The 14,542-nt window shown below is 38.9% G+C and overlaps 3 protein-coding genes across 4 annotated transcripts in view; all 3 read left to right on the plus strand.

Moving 5' to 3' along the window:
• Window positions 1–4,196, plus strand: part of LOC146509364 (transcription factor 7-like 1-A) — a 5,823-nt gene extending 1,627 nt beyond the window's left edge. The window contains exons 1-6 of the mRNA XM_085174071.1: window positions 1–42; window positions 242–318; window positions 530–680; window positions 834–941; window positions 1,060–1,102; window positions 1,214–4,196. The exon at window positions 1–42 is cut by the window's left edge and continues 1,627 nt beyond it. Coding sequence (XP_085030197.1) covers window positions 1–42; window positions 242–318; window positions 530–680; window positions 834–941; window positions 1,060–1,102; window positions 1,214–1,224 — 432 coding nt within the window. The 3' untranslated portion in view covers window positions 1,225–4,196. The remainder of the gene's footprint in view (window positions 43–241; window positions 319–529; window positions 681–833; window positions 942–1,059; window positions 1,103–1,213) is intronic.
• Window positions 4,197–7,774: 3,578 nt separating this feature from the next.
• nccrp1 (P1, F-box associated domain containing) lies at window positions 7,775–12,096 on the plus strand. The gene is made up of 6 exons (XM_085174229.1): window positions 7,775–7,998; window positions 9,036–9,116; window positions 9,193–9,289; window positions 9,449–9,544; window positions 11,639–11,777; window positions 11,860–12,096. Exons 1-6 carry the CDS (start codon window positions 7,857–7,859, stop codon window positions 12,004–12,006), a joined length of 702 nt encoding a protein of 233 aa, XP_085030355.1. The 5' UTR covers window positions 7,775–7,856; the 3' UTR covers window positions 12,007–12,096.
• Window positions 12,097–12,377: 281 nt separating this feature from the next.
• slc8a2a (solute carrier family 8 member 2a) overlaps window positions 12,378–14,542 on the plus strand; it is a 41,836-nt gene continuing 39,671 nt past the window's right edge. For both annotated transcript variants that reach the window (XM_085174227.1, XM_085174228.1), the window contains exon 1: window positions 12,378–13,670. The gene's annotated coding sequence lies outside the window, so the exon portion shown is untranslated. The remainder of the gene's footprint in view (window positions 13,671–14,542) is intronic.

Raw genomic sequence — 14,542 nt, forward strand, 5'->3', positions numbered from 1 at the left:
TATTATGTGTATTGCCAGCCAGGCACAGCTAGCCAAGGACAGGTGAGACACTCAGACAGTTTAGATTTTTATTGATAAAGGTGCTTGAACCTGTCGGATGCTTCAGGCTAATGAAAGAAAAACTGTTTTGTTTATATGTTTCTGTGCTGTTTATCATTACTAGTCTTTGAAATGCTGGACTAAGTGTCAGTATTCTGGATTTTTGTCCTTCTCCCTCTCTCCACACAATCTACTGTATCAGTTACCTGTAAACAACATCGCATCGGCAACAACAGCAACTGTTCCTCCAGCTCCTCCACCCCACAGCTGCGCTCCAAAGTAAGTTTCTCTGCTGCGTTTTCTCACTGATCTGCAGGTATTTGTCATTTATCTGCAGATGTGTGTGTGAATTATTGTAATCAGCCTCCTTTAATGGTGTCGCCTTACATTCAGTTTCACAGCGTTACTCGTGTTTTTAAAGTACTTTCCTCACAGTTGTACACAGTGGTAACACATGCTCTCACTCTGGGTTTTATTCCTGTTGAAACAGAAAGCAGCAAACCAAACAGGGTGAAGACCAGGCTTACGTTAAGAAGCCCCCAAATGCCTTCATGCTGTACCTTAAAGAGCAGAGGACAAAGGTGAAAGCAGAACTAAATATCAGTGACAGTGCAGCTGTGAATGCAGCTGTGGCAGAGAGAGTAAGTGTAACTCTGAATCTATTTATGCATCTGTTAATGCTCTATGCTCTTGTTTGTGCATGTGTACCAGCTGTCCTGTAGTTATGTGTAGTAGCAGTGTGGCTGTGTATTTATACGAGCTGACAGTGCGTTCTTGTGATCTTCTATCCACAGTGGAGGTCGCTCTCAGAGAAGGAGAAGAAAAAATACTTTGACGAGGCGGAAGCACAAAAATGTCATCACGCCACAGAACATCCGAAATTGGCAACCAAAGAGAACTATGTATGTCCAAGTGCCAACATACAGTTCATGCATGTGCCTTTCACTGCACTGAATGATGAAACAGTCACTGCAGAGAGTTTGTATCAGCTCAGGAAAATTCTGATGTGTTTGTTTTTAGGGCAAAAGGAGGAGGAGCGTCAGCCATCGTAACTGCACCAAAGGTGAGAGAATATTTCAGGGAATCGTTTTCATGTCAAATGTAATGAAAAAAATCCAAAATCTATTAGAAAAAAAAAACAATGTGTTTTTATTTGTGTCTTCTGAACCTGAAGAGAGGCCTTAATTTGCAACTCCAGTAAGAAATCTAAAGGCACGGGGCTGAGATGAAAGTCACTACTGAGCCTTTTAGGCGTCTTTCTGTTTTTATTTTTCTGTTTTTATGTGTTTTTATTACTTACATGTGTTTTTGCTGCTTTGACATATTAATCTGTAAAAATGTCCACTGAACTGGAACATATGTTACCTTAATGCCATTAAAGATTCGCTGCATTTAACCTTTAAAAGTATGTTAGATTATGTACTGATAGAAATTCAGTCTCCAGATTTGTCCAGAGTGCTGCAGACTGATCTACTCATTGCTTTGAAAGCATACCTCTGTTTCATCTCCCATTATGAGACTCTACTGTTTGCTGGCTGTTCCTGTAGTAAGGATATAAACTATAAACACGACTTTTAATGGTAGAGCCTCTTATATACGACTACTTCAGCTGTTACAGAAAGTAAGATGTTTTCCTCAAGGCACTTACACCAGTCACCCAATAACAGTGAAACCACGGACGGGTGACATTTCTAAAATTGATAAACTTGTTCAAATACAATGTAAAAATGCTGGAACATAACAACTGAGCTCATAGCATTGAGACAGGGTCCAAACATTAAAGTTATAAACTGATCCCCATGTCACTGAGTGAAATAAGGGTTTGATCCCCTACAACCCAACAAGAATTCTGGCTGCCACAGATGTGTTTCGTGCCCATGTGGCACATAGACTGCAATCGATCAATCATAAAGCACTGATTCTATCCACAGAATCAGTTTCTTCTATTCTAACCTTTCCACCATCATGGACCAAAGAGCTGTCAAAACATGTCATGGACATGATTGTAAACCTGCACAAGGCTGGAATGGGCTACAAGATCATCAGGAAGAAGCTCGGTGAGAAGGTCGTGTGATTATTCAGAAATGGAAGAAATATAAAATGACCATCAATCGGCCTTGTTCCAGAGCATCATGCAAGATCTTGACTCAAAGGTGGAGGAATTTTACAAAATTACACAGGAGGAGCTTGTTAATGATCTGAAGGCACCTGAGACCACAGTCACCAGAAACACCACTGGTAACACACTACGCTGTATCGAAATCTTACAACACTTGTTTAAGTGCTTTCACAGTCGAGCTGAAAAGGGTAAACACTAACTAGCCCACTGGCTGGGCTGGATGTGCTGCTCTACTGGTCTGCCCAGGTGTATATGACACCAGAGACTGAGGAGGAGCTTCTTCCCGCAGGCGATACGGTCTCTCAATCACACCACCACACAGTACTGACCCACACATATAGTTCTTATACACACACTGGACATTCTGGACATTGTTTTCACTTCATCACTTAAACCACTTTAAGCATATTTGCACTGCACAAGACACTATATAATGTGGATTGCACAACACTGGACATTATATTCTTCATTTCCAGTTAATACTTGTACAGCTGCTGTTATTGTGTATATATATATATTTATATTTATATTTCTTCATACATTCTTATATATTTCCATACTGTGTATTGTGTATTTTGTTGTACAGTTATTTTATTTTCAACTTTAATTTATATATTTTTTAATCTTATTCTTTCCCAGTTAAATTTACCCTTCATTCTAATTTGTGTTGTACAGTTATTTCATTTTTAACTTTCATTTTTATATTTTATTTTATTTTATTCCTTCCTAGTTAAATTTACCCCTTTTTAATTTTCATATTTATTTCCTATCTTATTCATAGCCTCTTCTTTTTTTCTTTAGGTCACGAGCAGTTGTGTAAGCATTTCACTGCATATCGTACTGTGTATGTGACAAATAAAATTTGAATTTGAATTTGACGGTTAAATCTCCCACGAGGCCTTTTTTGTACCTGTGAGGTGAATCTATTAAGTCACTGTGACTTTCACCTACACCATACCTACAGTTTGTTAGTATGGTCACAACAAGTGAGAACAAAGAAAACAAACTGGAAGTGTGGGTTGGGTCTTGTATCAACAATTACGGCAATAAAAGTAATGAAGAATAGTATTCCAAAGTAAGGGCAACTTTGGAGTTCATCATTATTTTATACCCTATTAATGTGTAGATTTGTGCATCATTACAGCTCATACTACCCTCTTCTCCCTTTGAGAGGTTGCTATTCTCATCACCTGACCAAAAAAACCTCTGAGTCATTCCTCCGTCCTCTGACAAGCTGGATTACCAGCCCTGATTACTTTCATACTTACTCAGTTACTACTTTAAAAACACCTTTGTGCTGATTCAAAAATTATTTCCTGTCACATTCTTTTTCCTCCTGAAATTATTATTTGGAGAATTAACACTGGTGTTATTCACTCTCAGTCTGGCTCAATCTGCTGCTGCTTATGGATGAATGAGTCTCAAATGAGAAAGGTTATTCTTTCCACGCTTTCTGCGTGTGTGTGTGTGTGTGTGTGTGTGCGAGAGAGAGAGAGAGAGAGAGAGGGGCAATTATTTCAGCTCATGTAGCCACAGCTTAATGGAATAACTTGCCAAATCAAAGCAGATTGCGCTTGCGAATCCATGTGATATCAGATCGTGAATTCAATTTGAGGTGTGTTACAGTGTGTGATAATTGCATTTTCTCATTTCTTTTAAATTGCATTTGATTGTGATTTCATAAACAGCAAGAGGGACAACTAGGACTGTTTGCTGCAGGAAGAAACATATATCATTTATGTAGATCTGGGATGTCCAAACAGGAAATTAAAACTTAAGACTCCAGAGCTTCTGACAAATTTTACACCTGTTAGAAAGAGGAAAACAAAACGAATCACCAAACTTACATTTACAGGAAATGCTCGATCAAAGTGTAAAACAAGTGATTGTAGCTTTACAGAGGAATATGATTTCTGGGCCTGGAGCTCTCACTAAATTAACAGCACGAATTACTTATAGATGGCATAGAAAAGATGGACATCCCCGCCACGATGTCATCCGTTGGTTTGCAGTGAATATACTTAAATGAGAATCTGGGGTGCAACATACTTGTTCAGTCTGTATCTTATTGTCCTGTCCTGAACTTTATCATTTAACATGCCAGGTGAGATCTGTAGAGTCTGAGATGCAGCTTTTGGAATTTCCTTTGTTCCTCTTTGTTTGGACTTGAGTATTGCACAGTTTGACCTTGAGGTGGATTCTCTGGGATGTCCACTCCTGAGAGGATAATTCCATTATGTTAAGACTGTGTGTCTGTGGCTTTCCGCCAGCCACACACACCCTGTCGAAACACGAATGGTTCAGACCAACAAAATGCCAAAATGAGGTCTCACATTTGCTGGCAATCAAATAATTGTGTGCATTTGATTAGCCGTTACTTATGATTTGAGAAATGGTGGCGGATGAAGAAGTAGCTTGAAATGGGTAACAATCGGCCAGTCACAGTTGGAGGCTGTGTCGATGCTTTGTTGGATTTCTAGAATGGCGCAGGGAAGTAGAAACACAATTACTGCAGTATTAACACATCTCCGGGACGAATTAGGAGACAAGATCAACCACCACACACTTCTTAGTAAGAGGAAAACTACAAAAACCTTTTTCATATGGCTATCTGAGGGCTCTGCTCATATACTGAACGTTGAATTAATTCTTTATTTGCTCTTACATAATTAAAAACCATCAGGGTGGCAGCTGAAAGAAAAAACAAACAAAAGTTGTCTTGTGAAATTTGGAAATTTGTGCAATCTGACTGATGGACAAGTGGAAAAAACTAATCTTCAGGAAGTTGATGTCTTCATTCTGGTTTTTACCACTTGACATATCTTAAATGCTTAATGTGATGCAGCCATAGAAACAACAAAACTGTCCTGAACATTTGAACGTAAGTGAATCCAGATAATGAAAAGATACCCTGGATATGGTGAAACCGCCTAATAGTACAAGATGCAGGCCTCTGCCACATCTAAGCTGTTTTAACAACACAAGGCAGCCCTACAATACAAAGCAAGCCACAGTGCTGTTGTGGCTGATCTGGCACACTGCTTCTCCTCACAGTTCTGTATGCTATGAGTAACTATGTGTGTCAGAGCCATATTACAGCACAGCATGTTGCCCTGCAGCTCAAGCTGCCAACCCAGCATCTGCTGCAACCTGTGTGTCTGTGGCTTTCCGCCAGCCACACACACCCTGTCGACTCAGGGTCTTCCTTATGTCATTAGCATGTAGCCTGTAAATTAACCTAAATAACATTACATTTTATACGTTTTAGGCTATAAATATGCTGATTTCAACTGGTTCCCAACATCTATTTGTGTTATACTATGAAGCACTTAGAGAATACTATAAATGAACAAACAATGATCAGGCTGGGTAATTTTTTAGGCACATATTTGCAATTTCTACATGAATTTAAGGTGGAAATGTCTTTATTTACATAAAGAAAAGCAAAACTGAGGTAGCAGGATAAAAAACATGGAATATAAATCCCATTAGACTCTCACACATTAATTACATTAATGATAAATGTCAGGCTTACTTATTTAATTTTAGGCATGATCTAAAAATGTGCGAGGCCCTGTTGTTTGATAATTCCCTGAGGAGTGTGCTGACTTTGCTTTCAGTGAGTTGCGCATGCTTTGAAAAAGCTTTAGTGCAGCACAGTGGTGGATGAAATTAGGTGTCCTCACTAAATACATACAAATGTCTCCACCTTGTGGATGTTTAACACTGCAGTCAACATTAAACTCTTACTGCACTTAATTGCATTTAACACTTCCAATAGAAAAATGATGCAAAATGCATTTAGCGCTTAAGATGCAGACTGAGCCTTTTGATATCTGTAAGTAAACAAGCTTAACTTTAACTCGGCCAAGATACAGACTTCTAAGCATTGCAAAAATCAATGTGCAAGAGTGCAGTTATCATGCAATATCCTAAAAGTGCAAAGTGCTCCTTGCATCAGAATCGTCAGACACTGCTCACTGACGAAACTTTCCGGGAAATTGTTTTTTTATTGCAGAAATGTTTAAACCAAACTGCAAATAAAACAATTCCATATTTTTTCAAATGAGCTAAATAGACAACTTTACAAATAGAATGTTTTTTAATTAATAAGTGATTAATTTGGTGGTATTTTCAAAGTGCTTACTTTGACTTAAAATACATTTTTGAAAAAAATACATTTGAATAAGTAATAATATTAGAATAATATTAGAAGATTAATACAAGACTGGCAGACTGCTGTTAAGATTAAGCATTTTTATATTTCCCTGAGATTTAAATACATGAATAAATAAGTACAAGCTACTGAACCTAACAAAAGATTTAATATATTTATCAAAGAATTATACACACAGAAAAAACTAGAGGCTACTGGAGGATACAGCGAAATGATATTATTATATTCACCTTATAGTTCATTTTAAACACACTTTCAGTAGTGAGGTTTCTGTAGCTTTTTTAGATAAAGGATTATACGTTAAACGAGATTCATCGAAACTACATATAAATAAATAATATATAATATGAGGGCTTATATTATATATTAATATATATTTAATATAAATGAGGTGATAGTAAGCTGATTTTGTTATTGTCTTAATGTGTTTTTCTAAGTTTAGGTCTGCATCCATCACTACACCCAAATTTCTCGCCTGGTTTGTGGTTTTTAGGTGTATAGATTGAAGTTCTCTGGTGACCTGTAATCGTTTTTCTTTGGCACCAAAGACTATTACTTCAGTTTTGTTTTTCTTTAGCTGGAGAAAATTGTGGCACAACCAGTCATTAATTTCCTCAATGCATTTACCAAGAGCCTGTACAGGGCCTCGGTGTCCTGGTGACATTGTAATACATATTTGTGTGTCATCTGCATAGCTGTGATAGTTTATTTTGTTGTTCTTTATAATCTGTGCCAGTGGGAGCATGTAAATGTTAAGATAAGATAAGATAAGATAAGATGACCTTTATTAGTCCCACAGGTGGGAAATTTGTTTTGTTACAGCAAAAGTGCAAAGTTATGTAGCAGAAATTAGAAAGCACTGGAATGCAATAAAATACAATAGAATAAAATAAAATACTATATACAATAGAATAAAATAGAATAGAATAATATATACAATAGAATAAAATAGAAATACAAATACTATATACAACTGAGTAGGAAAATACAAAAATACAACAATAAACAGAAGGGGTCCCAAGATGGAACCTTGGGGAACTCCACATGTGATACTTGTCTGCTCAGATGTGAAGTTACCTATTGATACAAAGTATTTCCTGTTTTCTAAGTATGTTTTGAACCAGTTTAGTACAGTTCCTGAAAGACCTGCCCAGTTCTCCAGTCGTTTGAGTAATATGTTGTGGTCAACTGTATCAAATGCTGCACTGAGATCCAGCAAAACTAAGACTGACATTTTTCCACTATCTGTATTCAGACATGTGTCATAAATGAATCATGTGATGATGGAAATTCTTTTAAACTGCTGTGACTTTAAGAGTCCAGGGAGGAGCAGCATGTTGGCTTGCAACACTGGGGTGTGTCACAGGCAGACTACAATAAAAAGTCTCCTTTAGTTAGTCACAAAAGATTTGCTGCCTCTATTGGTGGTTTGTGCTCGAGTGGGAGGAGGGGGCGTTCCAGATAAAACTACCGACTGGGAACTCGGAAACAGCTGTAGTGCCCTGTCACGCTATTTGCACCATGTCTGCTGCCGAGTGGAAGAAGAAGTGCGAGGAAGAGTGGAGCCTGCAGAGTGCACCGATGCCCGATGGCCTGGACTGGAAGTCCGTGTATGAAGCCAAGCCCTTCGGAAGAAATTTACTGATGAACCCTGCGCCATACGGTACCATATCACTGTTACACACGCTACGCTTGTTGTTTTGCTGTCTCTCTCTGATCCACAGAAAGTTTGGGTTACAGACAGATGGCATGTGTTGCACACATTTATGCTGGTGTGAATTCAGATTTTAGTATTAGCGGGATGAAGTTATTAATTAATTCGTTGTCTTTGGTCATTTACGGAAAAATGGAAATGCACGGACCTCCCCACCCCTCCCGAAACTTGTTTTTGAGTACCTGTGTGCAATCTGACTAATGCAGAAGTGGAGAAGGAAAAAAACCCGATCTTCAGGAAGTTGATGTCTTCATACTTTAACTGGTGCTGTTTTACCATTCAGCATATATATTGTTGGTTATGTCGCGATATGTTTACAAACAAATAGATGCTTTGGGTATCGGAGACACTGTGACTTTAAGCCAGTATTCTGCTGCACACAACAACTAAACTAGTTTGTGAAATGCATTGCTAACAAGTAAATGAAAACACAAACCCATCACAGTTGCATACAAAGTTTATGAAACGATGCCAATAGACACAAATGCACATCCAACAGTCAGAAATGGAAGCTTGTGTTATTTCCTTGAAACTGCGGCCACATTCAGCTTCATATACAAACGGAACAAAAGGTTGCTGACGCTTCAGCAGCTTTACTTTTGATAGTTATGTGAGACATAACTTTACTGAAAACATTAAGCGTTGAGTTAAACCTCCTTGTCATTTAAACAGTGCAGTGTGCTGTTTTTAAGAAAGAAATAAAACAGATCAACTAAAACGGCTGCCTTGTTGTATAGAGCGCTTTGAGTACTCCGGGAGAGTTGAAAAGCGCTATAGAAGAATCTGTCCATTTACCATAAAGATTAGATGTGAAAAAGCTTTTATGACCCTAAGACAACTGGAAACTGAGGTGTGACTCAGAATGCTGACTTAGTGTGTTTTTACAAAGAGGCACGCCCAGTGCTTGTCAGAAAGATAACTCTTTGTCTGTGAGCTGTGTAAACTGGGATTACAGTGGCCAACATTGTCTCTTATTCCCTACACAGGGTTGAGTAAAGACATCCCACCACCTGAACCCGAACTGCCTGCCGTGCCTGACCGCGGACCTCCACGATTTCAGCCTGATGGTGAGGGACGGGAGTGACGTTAGCCAAAAAATGAATCAAATCAATGTGGTTTCATGACTAATCTCTGAATCCCTAGGCAACTTCACTGGTTGGACCACGAATGCGGAGGTCCTGCCCTATGATACAAGCGGCATACCTGAAGGTGTTGTGGTGTGTGGATTGTCTCGTTACAGGTAGGTGTTACTTGGGTCAGATATTACCACGATGCTGGGTATAACCAGGATTATCAGCAAACATACTTGTAGAAATGACATTTAAAGAGTGGGTTGCTATATAACCTCTAGTTGTATAATTACAGTGGTAGTAAGTATAACTCTTGTTTGTGTTCCCAGCTGGTTCACCATGGAGCAGGTTGTGGACCTGAAAGCAGAAGGACTGTGGGACGAGCTGCTGGATGAGTTTCAGCCTGAAATTGCCATCCAAGACTGGTGGGTAAATAAACATAAATACAAACAAAAAATGTAAATAAATTAGTTATAGTTGTGACTGCATCATTTTGGTTTAGTTCAAAGTGAAACAATAGAACCTTTGCACCGAGTGAGTAAAGTGTAAAAGGGCCTAATAATGCTAACAGAGTTTGCATTGTCAAAGAAGTTAAACAGGAGCAGTATACCAATACCAGAGCCAATCCATATGAGCCTTTACCGCTTCTACAAAAAATGTCAGCAGTTCTTTTAGGGACACAGCAGAGGGCGCTCGCAGGCTAGTCCTCAGTGAATAAAAGTGAATGAAACTGAACAGCTAAACTAAGGATGTACAACTGCTTCTAGACAAAAAGGTCACACATTATGTTACTTTTACCAAAAACTGTAATAAAAGGACACTTAATGTACACACACTGGCATCCTGCTACTTATTGATCTGTTAAAGAGTTGCCAATTCCAAATGGTTATTGGTCAACAGAGACCTGTGTGTTGGTGTGTGTGTCTCAACAATCTGCTGCTAGAAATTCCCTACTGCTGCTTGTTTCATGCATGAAGTCAACACTGTAGATGCTTTTTTACTACAGTCAAAACCCATAAAAGTAAAAAAGCAAACCGAAACTGAACTATATGCATTCGTACAACCCCTTCTATTAGCAATGTGATAAAACTGACAGGAAGAAAAGCTCATCCCATGACATGTATATTTTGGTCTCTCTTGAACACCCCCTATTAAACTGGAAGTCTCAGTCACAAAGGTTATTGGACAATACCAAGTGCTAGTCCTAGCTCAAACAATCAACATGGTCATTGTGCACTTTTCAGATCAACCTACCGTCACCAGCCACTTTAAGTGCACTGGCCAAACTTCTCATTAACGCAAATACGTAATCGAGCCAGTCACACGGCAGTAAATCAGTGCATTCAAAACAGGCATTGGGATGGGAGGAGGGGGGATTCAAGTAATTTTGAGCATGGAATGGTTTATGGTCCCCAGCATGCTGTTTTAAGAATTTCACAAACCGCTGATGCCCTGGGGTTTCCCACACAACCAGCGGTAGGTTTTACAGAGAATAACGAAATATCCAGCAAGTCTCTGGGTTGATGTCAAAGGTGAGGAGATGGACACAATGCTTCGAGCTGTTAGGAACTACAGTAAGTCGATTAACCAGTTTTTAAAACCAAGGTATGCAGAAGGGCATCTCTGAACGTACAATGTGCTACAGTTCTCTTAAGACTCTTCAGGGTCATAGTCTTAGGATCAGAATTTGGCATTAACGAAATAAAAGCATTGATTCATCCTGTCTTATATCAACAATTGAGATGGACAGTGGTGTAATGGTGTAGGGAATATTTTCCTGCCACACTTTGGAGCCCTTTCCCCCCCCCCACACTAAACATAATTTAAATTCTACAACCCAAGTATTGTCACTGACCATGTCTAACATTTTTATGTGTATTGTACCCATCTTCTGACAGCTGCTTTCATCCCTCAATCTGGTTTCTTGAACATGACAATGAGTTATCTGTAATCAAATGGCCTCCACAGTTACCAGAGTTCAAATCCAGTTAAGTAATGTTGTAAAACAGATGTTTTGCATTGTATATGTACAGCCAACAAATCTGCAGCCACGGCGTAATGCTGTCATGTCAGTATGGAAAACCTCCGAGGAATGTTTTCCCAGAATCTTGTTGAATTACCACACAGACTTAAGTTGGTTCTGGAAGCAAAAGGGGTTCTTATGCAGTACTAGCAATGATTGTTGTACAAGTTGAGACAATAAAGAGATGAACTCCAAGTTTAAAATGCTTGAATTGACACATGCGTGGCTTCTGTTTGCATGCCAAAAAGGAAGAACAAACAGACTCTCTTAACTTCACATATATAGATGTGTTTCCACTTAAGTGACTGAGCTAGTCCCCTTAGCACTCATTCCCCCGAAGGTCCCAGATTTCTATACTATTTGTGAATATAAAGACATTCCACAAGCCTGGAGTGTATATGAGTGTATAATAATCTGCTCTGAACAATTTAATCACATCACATACAGAAAATGTCTTTGAGGTTTTTAGGAAAATCTAAGTGTGTCATGTTATCAGGTATGAGGAGAGTCAGCTGCATGACTCAATCTACCAGCTGCATGTGAAGTTACTGGCTGCGGATAAAAACACAGTGATCTCAGAGCACGCAGTCAACCCCACCGAGCAGCGACTGGTTTACTCTCACAACTGGAAAGAGGTGAGACTCTCATTTCTTTGCCACTACAGTGCACTGTGCTGTATTCCAGCATTTCAATGTACACATCTGTCTTGGCCTGCAGGTGTCACATGTGTTCTCCGGTTATGGACCCGGCGTGAGATATGTCCACTTCTTGCACCGACTGAAGAACAGCTTCCTAAATGGTTTCCACAATACACAGTTCACTGGCAGTGCAGTGATTGTACGACCAAGCAAAAGCAGCCCGTAGGCTAAATCTTACAGTGCAGCCATATCTGATAATGCACTCAGTGTAATCAGTTTCAGCAATATGTAACTGCATTTACAAAGGTTGTCATGACAATAATATAATGATGGACACAATCATCAATATTTGACTACTGGTTTTATGGGAGGCATGGGGGTGGGCCAGGAGGTGTAATTCACAGTTTTTTCTGAAGATTCTGATATGATGCGATAATAAAAAATACAGTTTTCTGGTTTGAGAGTTGATCATTTCTTTTAAGTATTTACATATTTGGGTATTTAAAATATTAGATATGTTTGTGCAGTGTGTAAAACATTAACCATGCACTCACTATTTTTACTATGTCAGGAGGTTTTATGAAAGTCTTCTTGATGAAGAGCTTATATGTATGATTTATAAATATGATTTATGATCATATTTGAAAGTAAAACGTGTTCATTGCAGGTTCTGGTAAGAATTATTTTTCCCAAATGTTTCTTGAAATTACAATGTCTTAATAATGTCATCCATCAGTGTTTTTTTTAACCACTTATCTCCTTACAGCCCGGGGCAGGTCTTCAAGGATAAGGACAAACATAGTCCAACATTTTCTAAAAATCTGTTATTCATTAATTCATGATAAAGGCAGTATATTTAAGATTCATTAGTTATTTATCAAGAGTAAATTATTAGTATGTTGTACCATATGCCACATCATAAATATCTGTTCCACATAACACCTATCACTGAAGATATAACATTACCTTTGTGATCAGACTGTCATATTAGAAGTAATGCAAAGGTTAAGTACAAATAAACTCATTTATATTTAAATGGTTACATTTGCTTTGTATAATGGTTCCATAACAACAAAGCATCCAGAATGGTGACCATACTGTACTCTTAGTATCCTTTTGTTTAATTTCCAGTGGTGCTTTCTGATTAGAAGTGATGACGGATATACTTGGATTTTTACTACGAAGAGCTCTGTGCATGATTTTATATGAAAAATATTAACAGTGGCCTTTTTAGAACAAACAAATATACATTAATAACAATTAACTAGAACGCTTTTCAGACCAGAGTAAGACTTTATTCTGCCTGAAACTCCTAACAAGAGCTTACAATGTCATTAGTTCTTGCCACACAGTTCTAATAAACTGTATTTCAGCATATGAGCAGATTCTACCCACAAATAGAAATATTAGAAGGACAGAAAGTGGGTTTTTAAAAAATTCTGGGGAGGAAGCAAGCCTTCAGGAGAGCACGGTAACATCAATGTCTCATTTGTGCGTTTTAATCTGCTTAAGCTGCGTTCAGGCGCTCTCAAAAATTATTACACAAACAACGACGTTAACCAGCTTTATGTGGCGGGAACAAAGTCTCTTTGACATTTGAGGTCGTGATTAATATATATTATTTCCAGTCTCAGAAACCTTTGCTCTTGATCCACTTTAAAAGCGTACAGTCCAAATTCACGATCTCGGGAGGAGACCCTGAAGGCAGCACGTCACGAGCCGCGTGGGCTCGCAGCATCACCACCTCTGTTAGCCACAATGTGAGTTAACGAGAAAGTTCACTTTGAGAGTTCAGCCTGCTGTCGACGCGGGGAAAGTTTAACCAGGACGCGTTTCTAGACTTTCTGAAGCAATGGCAGCCTGTGGTGGAGAAGTCCCATAAAGCATAAGGTAAGACACGAAGGGAAGGGATGGCCAGCGAACAGGTGCGGCGGACAAACAGCGGTTGTGGCGGGCTGCTAGAGGCTACGCCCTCGCGATCCATGTACAGTTTTGATAGCTAACATTAAATAGGGCCGGGGTCACTACGCTGTTACAAACCTAATGACTTTAGTGGTTAACCTGTCAGTCACACCAGTGAATTCTTTATCTATGTAATTATTTTCTATCATAGAAAAAAAGTGAGGTTAAAAGTTGCCCGGGATTTTTAAAATTTAAAAGCAACTTCGAGTCAAAAAGGAATGGGTTCGGAAAGGAAATAATAAGCGGTGCGTGGCCAGTAAAAACAGGAATATAAACATTATATAATGAAGACAAGTACCTCTAGTCCGTATTTATTGAGCCCATAATCTTTACCGTATATTTGCGTTATATAGTACAACTGGAAAAACATCTAGATGGATCATCACTGGCAGCTGCAAGTAAATGTTTGATGAGTGCTTGAAAACGATATCTAATCTGCTACAGCTCCACCACATGTGTGCATTATAATTCATACCAGAACCTGCTTACTCTCCTTTACTGTCCCATGAGTCCAGGATGCTCAGAGAATGTGTTTGTGTTTTCCCGCTGGACATTTAGAGGTTTTATGTTTTATTCAGAAAGATCGCCCAGCTTCGTCCCTGACATTTAATTCTGATAAGGGCTGGACTTCAGAGCTGACATTTAACTGACAGATAAACACTGTTCATTTAGCAGATTGGCTTCACACAGTATCCCCACTCACTCATCTCTTGTGTCCGCCACAGCCCTGGCTGGCCATCGGTGTGTTAAGAGTTGCTGATGTGTGAGACAGGAGGCGTTGACTGCAGATACATCCCCAG

The sequence above is a fragment of the Neolamprologus multifasciatus genome, chromosome 10, assembly GCF_963576455.1.
Source record: "Neolamprologus multifasciatus chromosome 10, fNeoMul1.2, whole genome shotgun sequence".
Taxonomy (NCBI): domain Eukaryota; kingdom Metazoa; phylum Chordata; class Actinopteri; order Cichliformes; family Cichlidae; genus Neolamprologus; species Neolamprologus multifasciatus.